The sequence below is a fragment of the Ambystoma mexicanum genome, chromosome 6p (genome assembly GCF_040938575.1).
Source record: "Ambystoma mexicanum isolate Mex_15411 chromosome 6p, UKY_AmexF1_1, whole genome shotgun sequence".
NCBI lineage: Eukaryota > Metazoa > Chordata > Amphibia > Caudata > Ambystomatidae > Ambystoma > Ambystoma mexicanum.
This window is the reverse complement of record NC_090935.1, coordinates 821747780-821775401: the sequence shown is the minus strand read 5'-3', so window position 1 is coordinate 821775401 and position 27622 is coordinate 821747780. Positions and strand designations below refer to the sequence as shown.

The window sequence follows — 27622 nt, the reverse complement described above, 5'->3', positions numbered from 1 at the left end:
TAATTTAAAAATCACCTAACAGAAATGGTGTTTTTAATTTTCCCCACAGATCTTAATCCACGTTCTACACGTCAACCTACCTAATCTACACTCAACAGACAAACATAAACCATGTGAGATTAAATAGTCAAATTCATAATGCACTTGTTTCATTATAATCAAAAGGAGATATATTTATCTTACATGACACTAAATGATGAACAATCAATTGAATTAAATCTATACCCAAAAACAACTGATCACATTCCACAGACACTGACATTGCAACACAGATTACAGGAAATCAAAAAATTGAGAAAATCAAAAACACTAAAGTAAATCAATAACACAAAAGACATACTATAATACCGAATATAACAAAAACCAACGATGCTAACTAGAAACACAATGAACTAGTCACACTAATACTTTCAAAGTAGTATGCAGTCAGGCCTAGAAACACTTGTGTACATGACTTATCATATCAGTGATTGCATCTGAAGATAATTTCAGCTTCTCTTGTTTAGGGCGTCCTTGGTACATAATCGCCACCTAATTAAATAGACCGGGACAACAGTATGGGTCATCTGACGGTCATCATATTTTATAATAAAGCCTATTGTTTAAGCATACGTTTTGGCAAGAAAACTAATAAGACCGCCTTCGTCAGGACAACCATTTGAGACCCTACAGAGAAAAACCAACATAAAACACAAGTTGAGACCGCTTATAAAAGTTGACAAAAACTAGAGACAAGACCTGCCTCTCTGCCAGCCACAACAGTACCGAGAACCTCACAACGGTAAGGGACACTTGCAGTTGTGGGCCAGCCTCCCAAAGATAACAAGGACTGAAAAGTATCTTTAAGCCCCTGCATTGAGACTCACAGAAACCAGAGGACCAAGACAGTTAAGAAGTCTGTGTTTATCCAGTTGAGCTACTTTGAACCATGATTCAAGCACACCTGATGCCTTCAAACATACAGGATCCTCTGGAGTTGATGTTGTACTCTACCACCTCTGAACTGCTGTACTGTGTGTTCAAACCTTTTCGCTGCTGCATACTTAACTGAGCGTGTCATTACCTTGGCTCGAACTACATGCTCTTTAGTGCATCTGCTGCCTTCAAACCACCACCTGCCCTGCCGATCTTCATCGCCAGTTGGATCAAGCCCAGGCCATCAAACTGCTCGAACCAAACTGCGTTTTCCTGTATCCAGACTCTTTGCCGTCGAACCCACTATTGAACTAACCCTGGTGGTCCTTGCGATCCACAGATGCTTTGGTGCTCGAGCAAAATGATCCAGCAGAAACCTGCAACCAGTCACCAGAGTCCTCGCCATCAAACCGACTCTGGTGGCCCTCACAATTTGCCCTTCTCAAGCATCATCTTCAAACCAATTCAAGCTCCTGTTCGAACCCTGCTCAACACCGCGCCCAGTTAGAAAAACCCCACTGCTGAACCTAAACCATTGAACGGTCTATTTGAACCAGTTTACCACGGCACCACACCAGCTAAGTGTGTCCTTGCCCTGCCTCAAACCTGAAGCTCATTGTTGCAACCACTCTTTGTTGCCAATCTCCATCGACTATCGATCAGACCCTGAGGGAGCCTTCGAACTGCGATCTTCGAACACTGCATCCGAGACGTCCGATTCGAACTGCACAAGTGCTGGTTAAGGGGCACGGGGCAAGACAGGTCAAAGGAATACCTGGCCCCAATAAGACCCATAAGGGACACAGGCAACCAGTTGCAGCAGCAGGAGGAGGCTAGCAAAGGAGGGGGAGAGGGAAGGAGGAGGAGAAAGGGAAGGTCTTGAGAAGCTTCCTGTAACTTAAGGAGATCCGGCTCAAGTCGTAGAGAGGCAGAGATGCCGTTCCAGAGGGAGGCTCCTGTCGAAGAAAGAGATCTAACCCCCACTCTCTGCTTGGAGAAGCGTCTGATCTGCAGAGAGTTGGAGCTAGAGGACTGAAAGACTCTAGCAGGAAGGTATTTAGGGAGAGAGAGTTGGCTGTAGTGAGGCCCCAGGCCCCTAGAAATCCTTGTGGATGACACACAGGGCCTCAAATTTGATCCTTGCAACCACTGGGAGCCAGTGGAGAGATTTTATGGCCGGAGAGATGCAGTCCCTAGGCTTGCAGCCAAGGATAAGTCTTGCAGTCCTATTCTGGATTAGTTGAAGAGGGTGGAGGGAGGATATAGGACGGTTAAGGAAGGTGAGGAAAGGAAGAATGCCTCTGAGGAGGTGAAGCTGAAAGTGGGCCTTCTTGGCAAGGTCAGCGATATGAGGTCAGAAAGAGAGAGAAGTCAAAGATGAAACCCAGGTTTTTAGTCTCACACGTGGGTGAGTGGAGAGGGCCCAAGGTGGGCCGACAGAGTAGGAGGGAAGGAGGGGACAGGTGTCCCAATAAGAAGGATCTCAGTCTTACTGGAGTTAAGACAGAGATCATTAACAGCACACCATGCCTGAATAGCAGACAGACAGTCGGGAATGAGAGAGGAAGGGGAGCAGGAAGAGGAGGGAAGCTTAAAGGAGAGCTGTGTGTCATCAGGATAACACTGGAAATGAGGAGACAAGGTGGAGATCAAGTGGGTAAGGGGGGGCAAGGTAGATGTTGAAAAGCCACGCGGTATGATAGAGCCCTGAGGTATGCCGCAAGTAGAGAGAGGAAGAAGGGAGAAAGGGGTCTAGTTGCACTTGGAAGGCCTGATTCGAGGGGAAAGAAGCCAACCAATCCAGTGCCAGTTCTGTGATGCCAGGAGTGCTACATATTTCGATTGTACATATTGTGTGTTCTTTCCTTAGCGATGGGTGTGGTATAGTGTTTTGCTATTTCATTATTTTTGCAGATGGTGAGTTTCATTAAAGTTTATCTATTTTTTAAAAGAACTCTGATTGGACTTTCCTTCTATTTTGGATTGTTGTACTATTGCTGTTTGGGTTGCTATTGAATCACAGTCACACCCCTCTTAAGAGTACAGCCTTCCCTCGAGCCACGTTACCACAAAAGGAGGAGGGATATCTCTTAACGGTGCCTGTTTTACCTTTATGATTGCGATCACTTTTGGTTTGTAGTAGTTTGAGGGCGGAGTAGGCGCATTAGCCACTAGTCACTCTTATTCCTGCAAGGCAGAAGTAATTTCATCACAACCGGAGAGTACTATAATGATCTCATAGGTGAGATACCATGCTGCTTCAGTTAGTCAAGCTCCTTTGTGGGTCCTCACCCCAGCACTAATGTAACATCTCAGATAATGTTCAGAAAATCTTCCAAAGACTCAGCCTGACACCGTAAAACGCTCAGGGATAGGCATTGTAGTGTTTTGAAGAAAAAAAAAGCTGACAACTGCCTTCCCACAGATGATACCTTCATGACAGCAATTCAGATGTAAGCACAAATAAACAGGCCCTACAGAAAAACCAGAGGAAAAAAATACACCAGATGTAAATATATGTAGTTTTGTCAATTTAACACACTCAATAGTTCCTCAAATGTATTCTGAATTCAATGAACCAGTGCAGTATGAGAATCACATTGCCCTATCAGTGTCACACCATGCACTCCGAGTTTTTCTAACGGTAATTGGGAAAGATTACACTGCATTCCCTTCACTCCTTTAAGTTACTTATTTTACTGGGATTTACACAGAGGTCACAGTGGGAGGGAACTGAATGGTATGACGCTCCCTTCTCAGGAAAATCTGTCATCATTCTCTTACTTTGTGACCTGGCTATCGTTCCAGGACGGTAGGAAAGGCCACCATTGTTTTTATGTACATTGGAACCTAGTCACTGCCAGTAGCAATCAGGTGTCACATCTCCTAGGACTGTCCAGCAGGTGCTAGATTGGCTTTGTTTATTTCAATAAACTGCTTGGGACACAAAGTCCATTCCCAAGCAGTCAAAAGGCCCAGCTCAGCAGTGATCTGTGAATTGCTGTGGACACAGCAGGGTTTTACACTAATGGGAGGGATATGTGGGACTATAGCCCTGGCAATGGCCCTTAAGAGGTGTGAGTGATGGAAGGGGAGGCTTCATAAAGCTGCATGTTGAGGGGGCACAATTTGAATTGGGGTGTGGGCGTGAGAGTATGGTGAGTGTGGGGCAGTGGAGGGAGCAGAAAAGGAGTCGGAGGCAACATCGTTCCATTCATTTTTTTTTTTATGCCTCGGCCCCTGGATACACCCCGTGCACCACTGTACAGTTTCCAGCAACTCCAAGCTTGAAGAAACCAAAATACATTAATGGCCATAGATATTGAAAATATGGCTATACCCGGATGTGTTATTTTTACAGGCTTGGCTACTTCACAGTCATTGTAATTATTCATAAAAAACCAACAGCAAAACAGGCGCAGTGCTGCTGCTTTCGCGCTGAGCAGCTCCGCGAAAAGACAACCGACCTCCGTGGCTTCCCATTGATTTTCTGCTCGGGTTTCTGTCCACATTTCATAAAATATTTATCGGCTTGCCGCCATTTCGCACATATGCTGTCTGGGCTTTAAACCCATTTCTCAGTTACACCCTCGGATCCCCCAGTGCAACTTCTGATAGCAATCTCCTTAATTCAGTGAAAAGCCCGAGAAGCAGAATTCAGCTTCCAGAAAGATTGTATTTCTGAGTCCAGCTTCATTGTTAATGTGACGCTTCCGCGCCGCGCGCAAGATGACAGCCGTGTCCTGGGGGCTTCATTTGTGTGAAGAACCGCGAGCGCCTCCTGCTCCAGCATACAGGCCGCAGTACTTCCGGGATATTTCAGCATCCTTCGCGATAGTCAGGGCATCCGCAGAGTGCGCACAGGACATATTGGCTTCATCAGGCGTGCAGACAATCATTAAATTATGAACGCATGCGCCCAAACCTGTGTTTAGTTGTGTTAGAAATGCATTTCATCTTTGCACTGCTCCTCTACCTCCCGCGTTCCATGTCTCCGCAACTCCAGTAAAATGTGAAGAGAATTAAAAAGATGAACACTGGGGAGGGTAACTCCACTTGCAACGTTGATTCCCCATTTAATTTTGAATACAGAACGTTCAGAATGCAGTCAATACCAGTAGCTATTGACTGCACTGTGAACATTCTGATTGGCTATGTGGCGGTCCATAATGATCTCTATGTGCTAAAACTGAATACGGAAAAATAAACACTTTTTTTTATATACTGTATGGGTGTTCTTATACTGACCATCACAACATGCATGCCTCCGGGGTGCTGCTAAAAGGAGTGCTGGTGCAGTAGCTCACCTTGCTATATAAAGGATTGTTCAATTGTTAGAAGTTCACCTTGGAGTCACACACTGCTTCCAGGAGCAATTACAGGGACCATGAAGTTTAATTTCACCCAGAAGCTGAAACACGCTCTGCCCGCACAGAGTAGAGGAGAATATCCTGTGTCCTTATAGTGCTTGTAATCAGGAAGAAACCCATAAATAAAAAAAAGTAACTTCAAAAGACGATTGCGTGAAAATGTCCTCGTAATCTTCTCAACCAGCAATATCAGAAAATGGGTGTTGGTAAAAAAAATAAATAAATAAGTATTTCTCTGCCAAGTTCTCTACGTTACACTACACTGCAACCGATTCACATTTCCATAAAAGCACATCCCGTCACAGAATACCAGTTCTCTTAACCAAATCAAGCTGTGAGGAAGCTACCTCTGCGTTGCTGCAGCGCTGTCAACCTGAATTTCTTGGGACACATTTCCTTATGAATGAGGTGCAGGGTATATAATGGAGGTGTCCCAATGATCTGCACTGCGCCATTTTTGAAAACACTGCTTGAGCAGAAGAGCCATTGAAAATGGCCCCAGAGAAAGCTGAACCAACTAGGAGAAGGAGTGGCCATGCAGTACAAGTACTTTAAGCATGTCTTAAGATCTGAGAAGTTCAATCCCTTTGTTTATCTATCTGATCTAAGAAGTTCTGTTCGATAGGCATTCGATTGTTGGGTTTACAGTTGGCTGCTGAGGAGGAGGTGAAAAAGCAATTACCTGATCTTTTCGACATCAGAAGTTTTCACACTCAAAATACTATTTCCTAGAAATATGTACCAGGGAAGTCTTTGATTGAGCGCATTCACCTGTCCAGGCTCCAGGGAGTGATGTCTCCATGTAACAATAAATGTACCCTGTTGGGAAACTTAAAAAATGGCGACTCTTTGGAATTGTGACAATTCATAAGGATAGGAGAATATCTGTTGAGTTTAGTTCGATTGATCAGTAATGGAACTCCGTTGGGATGAGATCTTATTTTACAAGATGTATGAGCTAATGAAAGACTCCACTAAGTTTCTTGTGGTCAAGAATATATTGCTTGCTGAGTCACATGAGAGGCCTCCACCTTTGCATACGATATGGAGGCCTCTTCAAGCTTTTGAAAAAAACTGCAATAAAACGATTTTAGAAAAAGAACTACAAGCACTATGTGGAAAAGCTCAAACATCCCATACATAGAAAAGCAGAGGCTAAATTACTATATATGTGTTGATTTCCAGACATATATTTGTTAGGGTGAGTCGTGTTCAAAAATGAAACGAGCAACGAGCCCAGTTTGCATTACTTGCTCAGAAGGGGTTTCTTGCTTGAATCACTATCAGAGTCATGTTTCAAATAGTGAACACTGTGGTCATTCTTATATTCCCAAAATGCTCTTTGCTTTTATGCAAATTGCCAGGACGGGTCCCTCTTGCAGGTGCCCAACAACTGAACGTGACTTGGTTCCTTAAGGGGATCAGTAGCTTCTTAGCCTGGGCTCAGGCTCTGCCCACATCAATCAACAACCCCATCCACCATCGGCAGGAAAAATAAAGGGTTGGGGTTCCCCTTGTACATTTTGTTCATTTCCAGCACTGAAGAGTGCGACGTGACACTGCTAAGATGTGAAGGAGGTAGCAAACTTCAGGTCGGGTGGAAAATTGGGGTGTCACAAGATACATGCATTGTACGTCTCCCCAAGCTGCTGATGAGAAATGTTCTAAAGAGGGAAGTGAGAGGTTGTTGCCTGTAGGTTCAGGAAACATGGATGCAAAGAAGCAAAATGGTAATCATTTTAAGTTGTAAAACTGTTAGCCAGGCATGAAAAGTCACTTGCTCCCTGACATCTCCACATACACAAAACACACCTTTTATTACTTGCCAAGAGTCAAATACCACAAACCAATGGCTAAAGTGTGAGTGCAAATTTGTAGGCCTAACAAAAAGCTTAATTCGCAGACAGGCACTGTGTTTTAAAAAAAATGTATATCGCGCTGCGCGGGTTTTGGGGCGCGTACATTTAGACGCGGATATACCCAATTTGACAGGACATAGGTGAAACGTGCAGCATAAATGTTTGGTGCAAAGGCACACTACACATTGCTTACTGCACTACATGAGAAGAATGGAATTTGGAAAAACATCTTACAGAGGTCAATGCTGTGGCAGGAGCCAAAAGGAACAAACTAAAAAATAAAAGGGACCACAACCTTTGCAGAGTGTGCAACAAAGTATTAGGGAGTTACAAACAAATCCGAGGCATAGATGGCGGGTCATCTCTCTATTGCAGTTTTACACCAATCGAAGAACCTAAGAGAGAGGGATGAGGGAACTTTGGCATGTATCGAAGGCATAGACAACAACAGCGTTGCCACAGAGGAACATACTGGAGTGGTTGCACCATAGGGGAGGATAGCTCAGGGGGAACATGCTCGCCTTGGAAGCAAGACGACACGGAGCAACACACGTTCGATCCCCGGGCCAGCGCTTAGAACCCTCTGGGTATTAAGCGCGTTATAAATAAACGATCATATCATATGATACAAATTTACAAGGGGGAAGTGCACTCACTACCTTCATAGATTTCTTCTGTGCACAAGAAGAGGAGTGCCTTCTCCCGCAGAAACCGGAAGACCATCTATTAGTACTTCTGCTATAACCAGCCAAAGAAATTGCAGGGTCAACAGAAAGTGCATCACATATGCATGAACCATTATATCATTCCCCTCTTACAATACGCAGCAGCAGCAGCAGCAGCATTAGTTCCACCAGTGTGTCAGCTATAACAAAAGGGAGGAGCACATTGGAGCTGGTGAAGTCTAAGCCAGCGTCCCAACTTGAAGGAACCTTTGCTTAAAAGCACTCATGATTTGCCATGCTATAGGAAATATGCACTAATACGCACAGTTGGTAATTTGACTTGCCAGTTGCTTTTGGCTTCTGTGCTGGGCTGGGCATGATTATGGTGACTGTGGTTCTGGGAAGGGCTGCATACTGAGCCGCAGCATTCTTTACTTCTGCGCAGATGCTGTCAGTGTTTATGCTTGACGTAGACTAGCCCCGCCACCCGTGTGTGAAAACTGCATGCAGGTCTGGAGTGACAGGAGCTTTCGCCAGCAACGTGCTGCAGGCGAGCCGAGTCGCTGAGATCTGGAAAGTTATGTATAGAGCGGTCTTTGTATGAATGCACGCGTGTAAATGTGCCTGCAGGAGTGTGAGCCAAGTGTGTATGTACGCACTTGCATGTGTAATGTCTGGGGTGAAGGAGGGCAGACTATTAGGGTGGGGAAGGAGCACAAGGCTCCAGCACAATAATGCACTCATGTTTCCAGATTGAAGGGATGTGAGGAAGAATGCTTACATCACTGACATTGCAGATTGGATTGACAGACCTCCACACATATGCAGACTGCGAAGAGGCATGTTTGTGATGCTCCAAAAACCCCAGTGAGAAAGAAATAAAAAATGCACAAGTTGCTAAGCTTGTCTAGTTGGGCCATCATTACTTATTCTTAAAGTAGGGAATATTTCGGCTTTGGTGCTTTTCCACAGTGGGTCTAATTATTAGACTGTGTGCTCCTTGCCTGATGGCTATTGTTTTATGCCTTTGGGCCATCAGCGCCTGTTTCAAATGCTTCAATAAAAGATTATCACATGGCAATGTTGGCATAGACAATGCTAGTCCGTCCATCACCGTCCAAATTGATTATCGTAAACTTCACTTTGGCTGTATCATATTTTAAATAAATCTGTGTGGTGTCCAAGATATAATTGGCTGGAAGTCTGAAAAGTCGCCACCAAGGGAATGGTAAGGGGCTTGTCAGATAGTGAGCCCCTTGCCTTGCCTGGCAGGCAGCTTCGAACGGCGGCATCCACTTGTCCTCTGCACAAATGAAAAAGAGGCAGGCCCTCGATAACAAATTGTAATTTATTAATTTCCGTGAAGCCGGTTTGAGTACTACTAAATGGGGAGTTATTGGTAAAATGTAATGCAGATAGTGCATTTTAAAGTATATTTTGTCAGTAGCATTTTCTAAAAAGTGTTCAGTAACATAAAATGGCCCACTTTGGCCAAAAAAGCTGGTCCAAACTAGAATGTTGGTCGAGCCCTTCCGGCATTGCCCTATTGTGAAATGGGCCAGTCCAAGCCCGCTGGCAGGTGTTTTCCAATCTTGACCCATAGCCTGTATTAACCACCACCGATACATCAGGTGGAGGGGGAAAAAGGAAAAACAACAACCAAAAGGATCCTGATGGATAAGAGAAAGTGGATGAATCAGACCCAGATCAAGAGCCAAAAGTAGGTGTCAGCATGAACCTTCCTAAAGAGGTTAGTAGAGGATTATAGGCAATGCCAACATGAATTGGCCTTCCCTTATCTGGATATACTGACATACATTGGCACAGCCAGCCTGGTTATGTTTTATTACACTGCCATTATGGGCAAAGCCCAAATGAGTGTCTTTTGTAAGAATACTGGCACAGCCTGCAGGGGCATGTTCTCTTACAGTGGTTTCAATGGCGTTATTAGCAAAGCCAACATAAGTGTGTTCTTATGTGGTATTACTGGCATATATTGCCACTACAGGATTCATTGGCACAAGCAGCATGAAAACGACTACTTGCACAGGCAGAATACAAACATGTATTGGGGGCACAACCAGCATGAACAGGTCTTACACTGGCAGAATGCTGGCATATATTGCAGGCAAAGGCATCATGAAAATGCTTCTGTGTACTGGTAAGGACTTTGCATCTTTTGGATTCTTTTATGTGCTATCCCACAAAAACGATTGGAAAATGTGGTATCTTCCACAAGCAATGTGCTGTAAATTGCATCATTTCAATCCATAATTTAAACAAAATATAACCTCCCTCCCCGAAGCCCCCTTGGTTGGTCCCTATGCTTAGATGCTTGAGCACATATTCCTTGGAATATTTATGAGCATCAAATAAAAAAGAAAAATCACCAGTCATCACTGCACATGTCCATGCTGGCTATGCAAAAATATATGTCAACATACCACCATGAAGTACATGCAGAGTATGCCTCTGCCTGCCATATATGACAGTATGGCTCTGTCAATCATTTGCTCATAATGGCTCTACTCAAATATCTAAGAGAAAAATTGGCAGTGAGTATGCACACCTTACAGTCAGGTCTTTATAACTAAATCAAATATTAATCTGGACTTGGGGTGTGGGGGAGAGTAATGCTACCCTGGCACAAGGTAGATAATAGATAGTAGGGGGGAAAAGAGTCCTAGGGTTATTCCCTGGGACTCTTTTTTTCCCTACTAGCTACCAAATAGCTGTCAGATTGGCAATGTCAAATAATTGGTCAACTGACTAAACCCAAGTATCTGGCAGCATGGACTTGCAAATCATGTGCTAATATTGGCGATACCCAGATGTATGCTAGGGTGGCCCTGTAAATCATTTTCTCACAATGAAACTGTAAAACTCTGGCCCATTATGCCAGAAAGCCATTGTAAAATGTGTGCCCATGCTTGGTATGCCCAAATATATACCACCATGCTAATGCCAATCTCATGCTTGCTACTACCAAATATATGACAGCATACTATTTTACATCTCACACCCATACGGGCTATTCCTAAATATATCAGCATGTCACTGCAAATGTATACCCTTATGGGCTACGCCCAAATGTATGGCAGCACGTCTCTGTAAAATTCATGCTCATACAAGCCATCACAAATATATGCCTGCACTGCCATGTGTGCAGCGTCAGAAAAAGGACTTAGACTGATATCTTTAATTGAAGGACTTTAGTCAACCAAATGAACAGATCTAAACTCCTAATTATCCCTAATCCATGGGCTTTCGCTACCCAACACAAAATAACTAGGGTGCTTGTCAGTGAGTCCAAAAACAAGGGTCTATTATCAAAACAACTTAAGCCCAGGAGAATGACTCCCTTCTCTTATTGTCTGCTTTTCAGCGCAGTCACTTTAGTAACTTATTTGTAGGTAGTTCTTGGCAACTACTTTGACTAGTTCAACAGAGCTCTTCAATTTATCTATTATGTCCTTGATACCTTGCTTTCCTCTTCTGAGGTTATTCTCCTCTCATTCTTTATCACAATTGGTGCTTCTTCTCTACAGAATGTCCACTATATTCCCTGGATGGTTTAGCCAGAAAGACTCTCAAAAGAACTCTCACTTTCCTCTTTCACTCGATAGTTTCTAGGATGAGTAGGATAGGATATGATATGATATGATAGGTAATTTATAACGCGCTTAATACCCAGAGGTTTCTAAGCGCGGACCCGGGGATCGAACCAGTGGTGCTCCGTGTCGTCTTGCTTCCAAGGCGAGCACGTTGCCCCGGAGCTATTCTCTCGAGAAGATGAAGGTTCCATTTACTATTCTTGCTTGTCTTTACTTCTTTGGCCTTACTGGGACGAGTATGAATGCTCCAGTAACGATTCTCACTTGTTTCCACTTCTTTAGTCTTACTGGGAAGTGTAAAAGGGTACCAGTAATGATTCTCACCTTGCTCCACCTCTTTGGCTTTGCTGGGACGAGTATGAAGGTACCAGTAATTATTCTATTGGCTCTTTACTTTTCTCTCATTAGTATGAATGTCCTTAAATGACTTCCCACTCTCTGTAGGAAACATTAAGCTGAGGTCCTCATTGGAACTAGCATGAATATTATGCTTGTTACATTTGATATCCCTCCCGGGTCTCCCGCCTATCCTGTTACCTCTCTCACTTGGGGTTAGTGCCACTGGGCCTGCAATCAGGATGAGATCCTTGCTTCGGTTTGTCAGGTTGGCTTCTGGCTTCTCTCTCTCTTTCTCTATGCCCGTGCCAGGCTGTGAACGGGTCTGTGGTCTCAGCGTCGATATTGGACTTAGCAGTCCACCGACTCTTGGTCACGCCACCACCTAGGACTCGGTAACCTATCTGAGGTTTCCTTCCCACAGTTCTTTCACTTTAGGCTTCTCTCGTGTTGTCTTCACTTGCCAGCTTGCTTCCACGCTTGGAAGCTGCACGTCCCGGTCCATCACTCCTTGCACAGCGGATTCAAATCTCCCGGGCTTCTCTAGCTGACAGGAGGTCTCCTCCTGTTCCATATATGATGCTTAGCTCAGCCTTCCCCGGCGGAGCGTCCAAGTCCCTTTTCTCTGTTGTCCGAGTACTCTGCATTACTCGGATACTCTTCTTAGTATTGTATTTATTTTCCTTCTCACATGGATTTAAGGTTTCTACACCACAGTAACAAAGATTAATTTGTTCTTCATGCCTTTTTTTGATAGAAGTTGTTGGAGGTGGGTTGCGGGTGAGTAACTTAGGGAGTTCCTCTTCGAAATGGAAGTCCTTATCCTCAATGGGGCGGGGTCTCACCAGGTGAGCTCGCGCTTGCCTCTACCCCTAGGGAGGGTATCGTGTAGCAGGCTTACCTCCCTAGCCTCACAGGGAAAGGCTCCCCCTGGGGAGAAGTGACTGAATCCCACGATTTGTCGCACATGATAAATACTTTCCAGCTGCTGCCACCAAAATAGATAGTCAATGTGCTTCATTTCAGGCCTGACTCGTGTGCCGATCCACCTAGCACATACAAACTCAATCACACAGTCACACACACAAATGCACACAAACAGCCCATGCATGCGTGTACGTATACACACACACACACACACACACGTTGGCCTTGCCGGGATTCGAACCTGCGACCTGCAGATCATGCTCAGATCGCAGCAGCGAGCGCTCAACCTGCTGAGCTATCTTACCGGCTATATACACACACACACGCCTATATACATTATTTACTCTGGTGTTGAAAAATATTGTGGATCCAGCACGGGCATTGCAGGTGCACCTGGTCTTGATGCAGTGACAGGGTAATACATTGGCACCTACTCCTTGGTGCGGGCAGAGGTGGCATGGCTGATGCCCCACAGGTTACACTCCTACACCCGCACAGTGATGATTTATGCCAGCTGCTATTATGTTCTGCTACACCAGCTGCTTCCACAATTCATGTCTAAGGGGCGAGTAACAAAAAGGCTTTCAGGAAAGAGACAGCTCCTTGATGCTTCTCCTTACATTAGCCTTCACCACTATTTTCGTGTTAAATAATTAATTCATCTAAATCGTTCCCTTTTCTGGGCCGGCTTATTGCTTTCAAAAGTAAAAGTTAGCAAAGTACAATGGCAGAGTTTTGCTTCTGAAAAGCCTCAGCACCTGAAATGCACCACAGGCGATATACACAGGTTTTTGGTGCCTACATCCTGCTCTACACTTAATTTTAAAAAACGATTAAAAAAAACGACTGGACGGATTTCTACCAACCCAAAGAAAACGCCTATTTCAGAACTTCTTCCGACCTAAACACAATTGGTAGTAGTTTGGGCAATGATTGTGAACAGATATTGTGCTTTTTTTCCTATGGAAAAATAAATACACAAAGTAAAAAAAAAAACCTTTTATTTGGTGCTTTCTAACTTTTGAAGTATTGGACCTATTTGCTTAAAACTTTTAACTTTATTTGCTACCAAATTGCATGCCGATTAAACAGGTCAAACGTTATTCGCCATAGAATTTTGGGAAAGTCAATGGATCAAGGAATCTCCTTAACTATAAAGTGTTAACAGCTGCCAAATATATTATGCTGTTGCGCTAGTGCATAGCATATTTAAGGTTAAGACGAATTGTCTATGGGGTTTTCATAAAACAATATTTCCCAATAACGTTTGCATCCTTTCATGGGGAATTTCATAATTATTTATGGATGGATTTATAATTTTTAAAAAAATTCATTTCATTTTAAACACTTTTAACATGGTGTTTTAAGATGGGGGTTTCCATTTTTTCGACCTAAATATCTCAAATGTGCTCACTTCGATTTTTGAGATTTTTGGCATGCACCAAGTTCTTATCAGGATCTGGTATCCTAAAACAAATTTCAAAAATTGAGTTGGCCAATTTGGAGATATTGAAGTATTATGATTTATCTATATTTTATGCATACACTGAAAAGTGTAGATCTTCTGCATGAACTGTACAAGTATGTGTAGGAGATGAACATGTCGTACATCTACACTACTCAGATCAAAGTCAAGATTGACATTGATATGTTTCCATATTTGAGAGGTGTAGGAGGTGCTAGTTGAATACGTTTGAAATGCAAAACTCCTTTACATGTCCTATATGTATAAAAACTCACATCAAAGGCAGAATTCACTTAAATGTGAGCTGTCATACACGAAGCAGGTGTAAAATGGAATTTTAAACATGACCTGTAGCCCTGGGGTATTAGATACTGCACTGCAGACTATGTGCAATGCTCAAGAGTCCCAGCAAGTGTGAAAGCGGGTCAAATCATGAGACAGGCAAGTCAATGGCTTCTGCTAGTTCGAATTGACATTGAGACAGTCGATAGATGGATGGAAAGTGGTGAGTGTCAAAGGCAGCTCTGGCTGCTTGCAACGGCTGGAAATGTGACTCGAAGTGGTCGTGCTAGATCACAGAAACAGACAATGTCCAGAGCTAGTTCTTGATCTTTGGTTGCTGTCTGGCCCCTGTCCAGGTTTCTCCAGGAGCAAGGTGAGTCCTTTCGTCTGTACCTCACAGCCAACAAGGTGCTATGAGAGCTTCCAGGGTTCTGTTATCTTCAGTGGGTAGGTGCTCGATTATGAGTGTTTTCAGCTGCCTTAGACATTGTCCAGCCAGCAGATCAATCCAAATGTGGCAACCTTCATTTTATCACATGGGACCCTGTTAAAGTCGGCAGTTGTGCAGTGGATAAGTGGCCCCGAAGCACACTGTCTAATGCATACACTCTCTAGCACACCTGTGAAGATGTGTGTGGATGCTGCTTCATGGCTCACCCCATATTAAATAGCATAATTAGTGTTAGTGACCCGTACTGCTGTCACCCGCTGCATTTAAGCGGCCCGTCACACATTTTGCTTTTGGTTCTCATTACAGACTGACAATACACACACATTTGTTGAAGCACCGTTATTGAAATCAGACAAGGGAAACGTTGCAGCAAACACTCTTTGCCAACGTATATAGATTTCAATGTGAGCAGTCCTCATATTCATCAATGCCAAGATATGATCCTTCAGCACGTATCTCTATTTAACATAAATCACACTGCCCTACCATACAACTTTAAATTCACCAATCTGGCAGGCACAGTGCGTGCATGGCTCTTTTCAGCAGGCGCACACGTGCACACGTGCAGGAAGATGAGGCTACAATAGGGCTGCTTGGCCGCCAAACACACATCACTTTCCTAGCACCTCGACGCTGCTGCGCTGCCCCCCTTTCTGCTTTAAATGAAGACCCACGCTTTACGGCATGACACGAGGAACAGATGGTGCTTACTTTGCCGCGCGCCCTGCGTTTGTTAAACGCTGACGTGTCGTTAGCAGCGCCTCTTGTCATCTTCCTGTCATTCCATTGAAGAAATAAAGGGGAGAAAGAGGACTTGTCCTTCCTTCTATTCTATTTGTAGACGGCGGACCCGGAACCCTTTCCCTGTCCAGTGCTGCTGATGGTAAGTGCAAGGGATTTACAACCTGCAGCGGCAGGTAAATAAACAGGCTGTTCAGTGGAGGGGAATGAAGTATCCAGCCCCTGACAGAAAGCCAATACCTTACAGATGGGCTCCCTGCTCCGGCCCGCCACAGGCATCTGCATGAGGCGCTCGCTACCATTACTCACCGCTCACCCACATGCATGCACTGTGTTAGCTTGACTCTAAGTGGCTTTTTCTAGTTTGTTTCTGCATTAGGCATGATAAATGGATTTTAGAAAGTGCGACACTTACGGATTAAGTTTATAATGGGGCAAAAGAAAACTGCTGACCCTTGTCTAGACAGCTTGGTTAGCACTGCATTCAATGACACTCACCCACATAGGCTTCATCGTCCACGGGGAGTCGATACGACATGCAGAAGTATGTATCAGACTGCAGGAGAAAAGAAAAGGGCATTTTAAAATGACATTAGATTGAATTGACATGACAATCTATGCCACCTTTCATTTAAAGGGCTCTATCAAACATATATTTCTATGACATAAGAAGCAAGAGATAAGTTTCAGAAATATAGCTGTGATCAATATGTTTAACAGACAATGCATTTTTCATCAATCATAGTTTTTTTTAAAAATTGCGATATGGTTAGAAAGACACCTTACACAACTTCCAAATTGACAAATCATCATACATGAGGTTACAGAATAAAATGAAACTAAATGACATAAAATCACAGCAAACAACTTAAAACAACATTTAAAAAATGACAAAGCAATTTTTAAAGAGACATTTTCGCCCCATGTCAACCTGGCCCAAAGTAGGCTTCTGGTGAATGCTGATATAAACAGTCAAGATGTTTGTAAAACCTAGTTCTACTCTGATGCAAATTAGGACATTCCAAAACCCAATGGTGCAAAGTGTCCACAGAACTTGTGGAATTACAGAAACGGCAAAACAGGGAGGAACCTAGAGTATCATAAGAGTTCCAATGTCTCGTCCGTTCTCTAGTGGGCAACTGATTGAGTCTGAAACACAGATAAAGATACTGAATTTTACTACAAGGAAAATGAGTCAAATACACAGAAAGATGGTCCTTTTTTCTGTAGGAATTTAGAATACTATGTATAAGAAGAGTATGTTTTTATAGCATCCAGTGTCATCAACCAGTTGTACCTAAAGAGTTTGGATCTAACCCTTTCAGGGTTATTTAATAGTTCCTCTTCCGAGGAGCTAATGGAAAGAATTAGATCCTGCATCCTTTGTTTAAACATATTTATTCATTGTACACATGAGTCCTCTGTCCTCTTACTTAAATCACAATAACACAAGTTTTCTGGTGGCCTAAGGAACTTAGAATAGTTTAATAACTGTCTCCATAGATACCGAGCTTGTAGAGATGTAAGGGCCAGCACATTGCAGATGACAGCATTAGGAATAGTTAAGGCAAGACCCAAAACCTCTTTCCATAGCTGCCCTTGAAGCAGATTAAAAAAAATACCAAGGCCCAAAAGAGACATATCAAGCCTATATAAAAGTATTGGTTCAATCTTCATATGATGATATCGTAAGCCAGGTAGAATAGAAAATGTGCATAGTCGAGAGAGTAAATGTTTCATAAGAGAGATGAGAGGGCGGAGTTTAACCTTCAGGATATCTTCCCACATAGCTATGGAACAACAGTTGGAAAGAGCATGCTCTCTCCCAGATATCCCAGAGAGAGAACATGCTCTAGACAGTCAGCTCAATACCTTGGGTTTAGCACCACTGGAAAAGATGACAATTTTTTGATTTTGAAGCATATGCCTGAAAGTTGTTATTTGCCACATATTGAGAATCATCTAATTTGCTTGCAGTCCAGGGGGTGTACGATAAAAAATAAAAAATAAAGAAATCATCAGCAAAGGCAAGCTGGTGCAACTTCAACTGCCCTACCCTCACAGGAAAAGTGTTATTAATCTCCGACAATTTATCAATGTCATTTAAGTTCACATTAAAAAGAGTGGAGCCAATATGCAGCCCTGCTTAATGCCAACTTGGGATGGAATTGATCTACACAGAGCACCTTCTCGAGTCAGACGTATCTTAATGGAAGTACCCCTAAGGAGAAGTGCAATGAGCTACACCAATTTAGGGGGGGGACCTTAACAGCTTAGACCAAAGATTTGCTTGTATAACAATCAAAATCAGAAGACATATCCAACGATGCCAAGTAGACCGGACCTGTGCGAGAGTGTTTGACATTTGAGTAAATGGGCCAAAACAGTTGTATTAAGGACTGTTCTTATGTTCTAAACCCCACTTGAAATCTAGACAAAACAGAGAATTGTTGAATGCCTGAGTTGAGATCTCTAAATAGAAGTATGGAAAAGACCTTTCTGATGGAATCAGTTAGAGCAATAGGTCTATAATTTTAGTTAAGCCCCAGCAATCCTTTTTAAAGACCGGAATAATCATAGATTGAGACGAGAATAACATTAGTCTAAAAAATATTATCAAAATGAGCTTTCAAAAATGGGATCCACAGGGCTGGAGCATTCTTCAAGACAAAGGGAGGTATGCCATCTGGGCCAGGGCCCAAGATTGTTTCAATTTGATAATGGCACGCTCAATATCTTCCTCTGTCCATGGACAGGAACCAGTAATCATAGTACCCATAGTAGGGTCTTGAAGCCCGCAAAAACAGATGGTATCAAGAACTTGTCCCTACAAAAAACAAACCAAGCATTTTCCGAAATGGGGCAATCCATAGAGGACGAAATGCTACCTATGGTTCTATTAATGCAGGCCCAAAATTGACTGCTGTTAGCAGCCATCAGATATGACAACATGCTTTGATTGTCCTTCATAAACAATTACATTTTAAGGGATTTGACCAAATTCCTGTGACTTTGACATATAGCTTTTTTTGCTTTCTGATACTCAACAAGATGTAGCCCCTCTACATGGTGCAATCAGTAGTTTAATGCTTTTTCATTTAAGTCTCTTAGAAGCATATATTTTTAATTGAAACTGATGAGGAATGTTTTTGTGTACAAAGGTTGCTTGACCAAAGGTGATCCGCTTTAAGCAGACCGCAATCATTGAATTGAGCAACTGTCCCACCAGTAGTTCAGTGTGGATCCCTCCTCAAACCCAAGTAGTCAGTCTTCTCAGTTACAAACCCTATACGTTTATGACACGTTCTGTTGTTCCACTGAATTCTCAAAGCGCTCCCTTCGAGAAAAAGTCACGACAAAGCAGGAAGCAATTCGTGTGCGGAATGGGAAAAACCAAATCCAAAGTTTAAAACAAGATGATTGCCCAATTGTGGATCATAGAGTTTAAGGGAGCCACAATTTGATTTTAAACAGGTAGACACAAATATAATGTATCTGTGAATTTCGCATACCTCTGTGCCACATGTAAATGGGAGAATAGCCTAAAGTCACCATTAGAAGCTGGGACAACTCCCAGTCCAACATAAACCCAATCCGGCCCTTCGGTTGACATTCAAATTGGACGAATAGGATTGAACTCTTGATGCATTCAGCTTGAAGCCCTCCGCACAATTAGAATTAAAGTGCTGGACAACAATTATGTAATGGGCATGGCCTTTCAATAACCAGGCCTCAAACATCATTGTCAGAGCCAAATGGACAGATTGGATATTTGACCTAGAGGGATTCCAATACACATTTATCAACAATACCTCAAAGTTCATATGGCCGGAAGCAATGGGCACAGCCTTTAGAGCCTCTCAGGAATAAATTAGTTCTGTTGACAAATTTAAGAAATCATCTATCGTTATAGCCAGACCTCCACTTGGCCGATCCATGTCCGGTAGCCCTTCAGGACAAAGTGAGAAGCTGTCATTGGGCCTCATTACGACCCAGGCGGTAAGTTACCGCCTGGGTCGTACCTTTACCACCATGGCGTAAACTACGTTTACGCCATGGTGGTTGGCGGACTTACCGCCCCTTTCCAAGGTGAGTGGGGCGGTAAGTCCCCATTAACCCATTTACCCTTCCCCATTTTTGCCCCATAGGGCATAATGGGAGTGGGGAAGGCGTTAATTACGCCACCGTAAATTACGGTGGCGTAATTAACAACAAGGTCCCTTAGCGCCATGGATTTTAACACCTGTTAAAACCTCCATGGCGCTAAGGGACCTCGGAATCAGGCGGTAAGGGTCGGCGCTGTTTACGCCGCCGTAAACCCCTTACCGCCTGGGTCCTAATGAGGCCCATAGTCTCTTGAAACATTAAGATGTTACATTTTGTAAAAATCGGAAGTACAAAACATTTTATTCAAATTTGCCAACCCATAAGCATTCCACGAGAGCACCCTAATCAAGGAAGGGTTAGGTTTGGATCAGCCCCTGTCTTAGCACTGCACATGATTTTAATGCTGACCAATCTTGGCCCTCAAAGATGTTGATGAATTGGACTGCCATGGAGTCAACAGAATTATGGTAAAATGTATTGGTGATTGCGTTGTCTTCCCTGGTATTCACCGATTGCGGAAGAATGGAAATAAAAGACTTAGCATCATCGACTGACTTATTTCATATATGTCATAACCCAAAGAATGTACATTTGTACGCTTGTCCCAAACCATTTTTGACACAATATACTAATGAAAGTAGCACACACCCTGCAGTTATTGTAAGTGAGATTAAATCAATATCCTCAGAATGAAGGGATTTCAAGGGAGGAATTTGTTGGAAGATATCCAACACTTTGGAACTATTCAAATGAAGAAAACCATTAATTTTAAGATTGCTTTCCCGCCTCAAAATCTTTGAAGGAAGGCATTCGAATTGGACACAAGTAGACCCCTTTTGGTGGCGATTAGTGCTTTGCCCCACTGGAATTTTCAGGGTAGATGATCGTTCAAATGGAGCTCCCACCATGGGTTCTAAGGCAGATGCCAAAGTGTTAATGGCAGTAGATCCTTCCCTCTCCCAAAGGATACACCTGACTGCATCCACAAAACCGACCAGAACGCCTTACACAAACATGCTTAATGTGCCCAAAATTAAGAGTCAGAGCAGGAGGCGCCAGCTTTCCTACCTAGCAGCCCTACAATAGAATGCCCTGACACCACCCCGACGAGCAGAAAACTCACACATGGCATTCCACAAAGTGGTAAAAACACTGCTCTTCACCTAATAACAGCCATATACCACTTCCTTGCAATTCTGTGACTTATGCCGGAAGGCTATTCTCCCTGTCTATCTAGAGTGTATAAATGTATATGTCCAACCTGTACTTCCATTTCCCCTGTGAGTAAGTTCCTCACAAGTAACAGCGCCTCAATGCCCAAGGGCTGTTTGTGCGCTATACAAATGTAAAAATAAAAATATAAAATAAATTGAACAGTGGATCGGTGCCAACTTTTGTTGTGGTCAGTATAGTAGTACAATCTATAACAGCAGCTGATGACGCAGATGGATACAATTCCCTGCGCACCTCAACCATACAATTCGAGATTGGCCTTTCAGAACGCATTCCCCTATCTAGGCTGTCCTGAAGACCAGGGTCAACTATGCCATCTGTCAAAGGCAGTTGGCGTACAAATTTCAATGAGGAATTACGTTGATTATTTTTTGCTGCCGGTATATCTATATATAAATTCTTTCCCTAGAAGTTTTTTTTTTTTTACAAGGTTGTCTTTTAGTGCCAGAGACTAAGTGAACCGAAGTACAATCAATCTCTAATGATACATTAGTAAGGGGATCCGGTGAATCAAAAAGAGCCAGTGAACCACTTAGTCTTGAAGCAAAATCCACCAAGGGGGGAGGACTGTTGGGAGTTTGACCAATAACTATAGGGAAGACCATTCCTGAGTCCCCTTGACCAGAAGGGACATTAGATGACACAAACATAGTCTCAAAGTGTCCACAAAATCCTGCTGAGGGAGCTTCCCTTTATTTTTATTTTTAAAAAATGTTTTTATTTACTTGTTTATAATCAAAACAAAATTTGATTTTTACAAGACATCACCTCTTATATGTCGCATAAAAGCGTTGCAGAAAGTACAGTGTGTCGTAGGAAGGCGGAGCCGAACGGGGCGTGTAGGAAGGGACTTTGTTAGGGAGTACTGAGAGAGGTTTCACTCTCTGTTGCTCGTTTGAGAGCGGCCTCCAAAATCTTTACCGCCGCCGTGGACCATTTCGTCTTTTCGCCCGCAATCAAACGGCACCACCATGTAACTTCCTCACAGAGTGTTGCACCATACATTAGGGGCAGTAAAAAAGCTTCTTGCAGGTGCACAATTTAGTAGTAAATGCTTTACAGTTGCCACCTTTTGCGTCTCTGGGCATAGTCTGCAATTTTTAGTAGTGGATTTTGTCCGAATGGCTTTAATTTCTTGAGTTAGCATGAGGTTGAGTCTTAATTTCATGACATTTTTCTGTAACCTTTTGTCAGGGAATTTTATACAGTAATTTAAAGGTCTATTAAGCTGATTTGTAGTCGGTGGTAAGTGAGCGAGCAACTTGTTTGCCATCGCTGCCTTGCATGTTTGAATCCAGTCCTCCTGAGCTATTTTTCTTTTTATCTTGGCGGGGTTATGAATTAAGTCTGCAGATGTACAGGCTACGTCCGCCAGATTTTTTTGCAGTTCTTGCTCCCATTTGTTCAGCGCGTTGCATTGTCCTTGGATAAGTTCTTTATGGAGCGCTTTAAACAATGGTAGAGCGTCTGGAGAAATGATTTTGCACAGAAGTCTTATTTGGCTTTGCTTGACAGATGCTTTCAATGATAAGAGGCCCATCTCGCGCCTGATAGCAGAAATAGATGTTGATTTCGGGAGGCCCAAAACTGCTTTCCACAAATAACCTTCCAACTTTGGCCAGATCGTATCTTGAATGTTTAAAGCTGCGTCCATTGGGTAGGTTATTGATGGAACCACCTTTTGCTTATAGAATTGGATTGCCGGCAGAAGAGAACATTTTCAATATTTCCGATCTACAAGTTTGGTCTGAGTGGTCAGCGTTTTTATTTTTGACCACAAGGCCAAATGGATAGCCTTTTCTGAGCGTGTTGCATCAAACATTATTCCTAAATATTTTATACTGGAGTCAATCTCTATCTTCTTGTTATTCAGGAACCAGTGTCCGTTGTTGCTTACAGCTGAACAGGTTTTTCCCATGATCAGAATTTTTGATTTGTTGGTGTTTATTTCCAAATCGTTCTCTTCGATATATTTAGCCAGGTTGTTGAGTTGGCGTTGAAGCCCAATTTGGGTCTGATCTATAAGGATCAGATCGTCTGGGTAGAAAAATCTGGATATTGCAGTAGTTCCTATTTTTGGAGGAAAAGCTCTTATCGCCGATTGGGTGTGTTGGTAATCTCCCAGAAATGCAATGAAGAGGGCCGGGGCAAGCGGGCACCCCTGCTTCACGCCTCGTTCTGATGGAAATTGCTCAGACATCAGGCCTTGTTTGTTGAGCCGAACTCTCAGCATTGTATCTGTGTGCAGAGCGATCACGGGTCCTAGGATTTCATCCGGGCAGTTCCACTTTGATAGCTTTGACCAGAGTTTCCTACGCCCAATTCTATCGAAAGCTTGTGTCAGGTCTATGAATGCAATGAACACTTTCGGGGCGCCGTTCTTCACTTTTTCTTTTATGATGTTTAGAATCATAATGTTGATGCTTGTGCTTGCGTTTTTGACAAAGCCTGTTTGGAGTTCGTCGAGGCGGAGCTGTTCTTGCCCATCTGTGAAATCGGGATAGGAGAAGAGTTGCGAAAATTTTCCCCATAATGTCCAAAAGGGCTATAGGCCTGTAGTTTGCTGGATTATCTTTACTTCCCTTTTTGAAGATGGGCACTATCAGTGCTTCTGTCCAAGTTTTGGGAATTTGTTTCTTGGCCTGGCATTGGTAGAATATTTTGGATATTAGGAAGGACCATTCCTTAGGATGTTGTTTTAGGTCCATGTTGGTTAGACCATCAGGGCCCGGTGCCCTAGATGTTTTCAGTTTAAGTATTGTGGTCAAAATCTCTTCTTGGTCTGTGAGATCAACCCAAGGAGTCGCTGTAGGGAAAGCAGTTGCTTCTGTAGTTTCTGGCAGGGGTGCGAATTGGGCTGCAAAGAAGGAAATCCAGGTTGATTCTGGTATAACGTTTGATAATTGGGTGGCTGACTCAATGCTTTTATTTTTGATCAGTGCCCAGAAGTCTTTTGTATTTTTAGACGTTAGGATTGTCAGCATTTTTTCCGCATCGTTCTGATACATTGTCCCTTTATGATGTTTCAGCCATGCTTTATATGATTTTGCAGCCGCAATGGCGATTTCTTTTTGTTTGTTGTTATCAGAAACTTTAGCCATACGTCTCAGTTTACGGAGATCTCTTCTTTTCATCACCACTTGCAAGTCATATTCATGGGTCTTGTATTCAATCGATGGAGCTTGGTTTCTTTGCTTTTTCCTGTACTTCACAAGTAGCGGGAGGTAGTTTGGCCTAATTTGTGAGGATATGTTATCATCTGCCTCGTCAAATCTCCGGGAGATATCCGTGATGTTAGCTGCTGAAAGTTGGATTCGAGAGGAGTTACGTAAAACCTCCAAGTCGAAGGGATAGAGTTCTTTGGGAGTATTTACTGACACAAAGGTCGTTGACAGCAAATTGTGGTCACTGGCTTTGGTTCGGTAGACTTCGTAAAGATCGATAAATGAGAGAAGGGAGTGTGAGACGAAAATATAATCCAGTGTGGCTGAGGTGTCCAAACGTTCCCAGGTTGGAATCATTGGAAAGCAGCCACGCAGCGCTGCCACGTTGTGAAAATTTATGGAGTCCATAAGGTCCGACCATATTGAACCATGTTCTAGAGATGGCGACAGATTGGAGTTTTTCGTGAGTTGGTCGCACCTCACGTTTAGGTCTCCACAAATAAGGATATGATCAGTGGCCAATTCGATGGTAAATTTATCTAGGGTGCCTGCGATGGCATTGCAGAACTCCGTATTGGTTGTTCTTTGAGGGTTCCAATACACATTTATAATGGCTAAACTGGATTTTGTTTTCTTTCGTGAGGAGTTTTCCATTTGAATCCATTCTGTTTGTAAGGCCAAGATACCGTATGATTCTATTACTTTTTTTCAATAGAGATGCCTGATCCAAATTTGACTGCGGTCAAGAGGCCGGATGATGGTCTGCCAAACAGGCCCTTACTTGCCGGTGAAATACAGGAATCATAGCCATCGATCGTTGGTAAATCCGTCAACCAGGTCTCCTGGAGACAGATGATGCTGAACTGTGCCAGGTCAAATGCATTAGATTTAGTTAAGTGTTCATGGCCTCTCGTGTTCCATGAGCACAAGGATGTTTCTTTTGGTTTAGAGACGTGCCGAGATTCTTGAGCAATGTCGTATGTTGGTGTTGATGGGACGTTTCATTGTTATGCTTGTGTGTTTGGGTTTAGCACCTTTTTTAGCCATCTCCATGGACCTACAGGTCCACGTTTTTTGTTATGGGACCAGTCAGCGCTTTGCTCAGTCGAATAATTGAGCCTTCGCTTGTTCACCCATCTGTCGTTCTTTCTTATGTATTCTGTGTGATTAGATCTCTTGTAGTTTGTATTATCATTTGTTGAAATGTAATTTGTTTGAAATCGGCCTCGCTGGATTTCCGTGTACCTCCTATTCGTGTCATCTCTTTTCTTTGTAGTCTGGATCTCTGTGCCCGTTGGATGAGCAGAGTGATTTTCTATCGAACTGCTTGGAGCATATATGCTTTTGTCAGATGGTGCTGGTGTAGTAATTTCCTCAAAGGCAAAACCCATTTCCTTCAAGGTTAAGATCACGTCTGATTTGAGGTTACTGCTTGCTGCCTTTGTGACGTGGAGATATGCTTTTGCCTTCTTGTGCCTGTGGCAATCAGCACCAGATCTCCTGTATCCAGGGATTTCAACTTTGGAATTTTAGTTAGGATCTTGAGGATGGTTTTTCTATTGAGTATCACAGAGTTTTTCCCGGCCGTCAGTTGCTCCATCTTGAAAATTCGAGCTTGGGAGAGTCTCAAGATCATTGCTGAGCCTGTTCGTGGTTGGGCCTTATTTTACTCCTTACTAGGCTTCGGCCTCTGTCTAGGGATGTCGATTTTTTCTGAGGTATAGTTCTCATTTTGTTGGGTTATCTTTGGCAGGTCCAAAGGAGCTCTGTCTGGTTCTTCACAGGGGTTGGTTTTGGGGCACTGAGTTTCTAATATAGGCGTAATTGCAGAAGGTTCTCTCAATTTCTCCTGAGGGCGGTGTTTCCTGATGTGATGGCCGCCAGTTCTCGATTTTGGTCAGTGTCATCTTGTGAGTCGTATGCTCCTTCGTGATCCATGTGAACTGTTAGATCCGAAAGTGATAAGTTTCCCGATGAATCGGCTAAAGATGCAGTAGAATTGTCCAGTTCGATTATCTCTTGTTCCTTCGGTAGATTTTGGCCGACAGGACCTTGAGACGACGGTAGACATTTTAGGTAATGGTACAGTGTTGCTTACGATTGGTAGAGTTTTCTTTGCAATGTTAAAGATTATCGCTACTTGAAGTGGATCTTTGTTTTTTTTCCTACCTTGGGGTTTTGGGCCAGAGTGTTGGATTGCCTTGGAGGAAAATGTGTTTACACCGACAGTTTTTTGCTCCTTCGAGCTCGGCGTCGATATTCGCTCCTTTTGAGCTGTCGAATGTGCTTCTTGTGAGGAGCTGGCACTAGGTATGGCTCCAATTGAATTTTGGAGATGAGCGAATTTGGCGTCTTGCTGTTTTTCTTTCTCTGCATTGTGTTGGATTAGCGCTGTAATGAAGCCCCCTAGGAAAGTTACTTTGGTGTTTATTGCGGCTGAAAGGGTTATCAAGTCTTTCATTGAGTCGTTTATGGACTCATATAGCTTTGCAAAGGGAGCCAGGCCCACCAAAATTGCTGACATGATAGTGACAAGGTCCGTTTTTTTTGATGGAGTCTCTTTGTGCAGAGTCCCAAAGCTGCTGGGTCTCTCGTTTCTGAGTGGGGTTGAGATGTTGTATTGAAGGCCACTTTGGGATGGTGGTCTTCTGACTGGGGAGCCACTATTGTTCATTCTTTGCTCCAACTGTGCCAAAACTGGTTGGGCCTGTGTTAATGGATGCGGGCTTCTCTGATTTCGTCCATTCGTAATAGAGACTTTGGTTGACGGAATTAGTAGCTTGTTTCCAAGTCCCAGCCTCTCTGAGGAGAACAATGGAACATCGTCGTCAAGCAAGTTGGATTGAGCCAGGGCTATACCTCGAAACGATGGATTTTGGATGTTGTTACTCTCCTTCGTAACAACTGGAGATTCTGGCACTGGGTTGGTGTCCTGAGCATAGGGAAGAGCTTCTAAGAGGGCTTGAGATGATGCCGGTGTAGTTTTCCCTTGATTAGAAGCTGAGGGAACTAAGGGAGTTTCGGTGGTGGCATCTAATAATTCGGCATCTGAAAGTTCAACCTCAGGGTCAAATTTCCTTTTTGTTTGTTTGAAGAAAAAGTCTTTCAGTGAGTGAGCTGTCAGAGGGTTTTGCAGCAACGGCTTTCCAGATTCACCCTTTTGGGCTATGGCCCTAGGGCCTTTTTTGTGATGTTGACGATCTTGATTAAGTAAATCTCCTTGTTCCTTGAGGATCTTTTCTGTTAGTGCTCTTTTTTTTTAACAGTGCCAGTGCTATGTCTCCTTTTTGCCGAATTAGTTCATTTGTAGAAGCATTCAATGGGCTGCGGTTTGCTTCTCGATCTAGGTCAGAGGTCATGTGTTCCCTCCCCTCTGAGTTCAGAGTGTTATTTTGAATGGGCCATAGTAAATCTGCCGAGGCGGCCAAGGATGCCTCTGTTGTGGCGCATGGTTTGTTCGATGGTTTTTCCAACTGGTCGGGAGGGAGCTCCG

At 43.3% G+C, this 27622-nt stretch overlaps 1 protein-coding gene across 4 annotated transcripts in view; it reads right to left on the bottom strand.

Moving 5' to 3' along the window:
- Positions 1-27622, bottom strand: part of PAM (peptidylglycine alpha-amidating monooxygenase) — a 1287650-nt gene that overhangs the window by 1035550 nt on the left and 224478 nt on the right. For all 4 annotated transcript variants that reach the window (XM_069625460.1, XM_069625461.1, XM_069625463.1 and 1 more), the window contains one exon: positions 16124-16181. In XM_069625460.1, coding sequence (XP_069481561.1) covers positions 16124-16181 — 58 coding nt within the window. The remainder of the gene's footprint in view (positions 1-16123; positions 16182-27622) is intronic.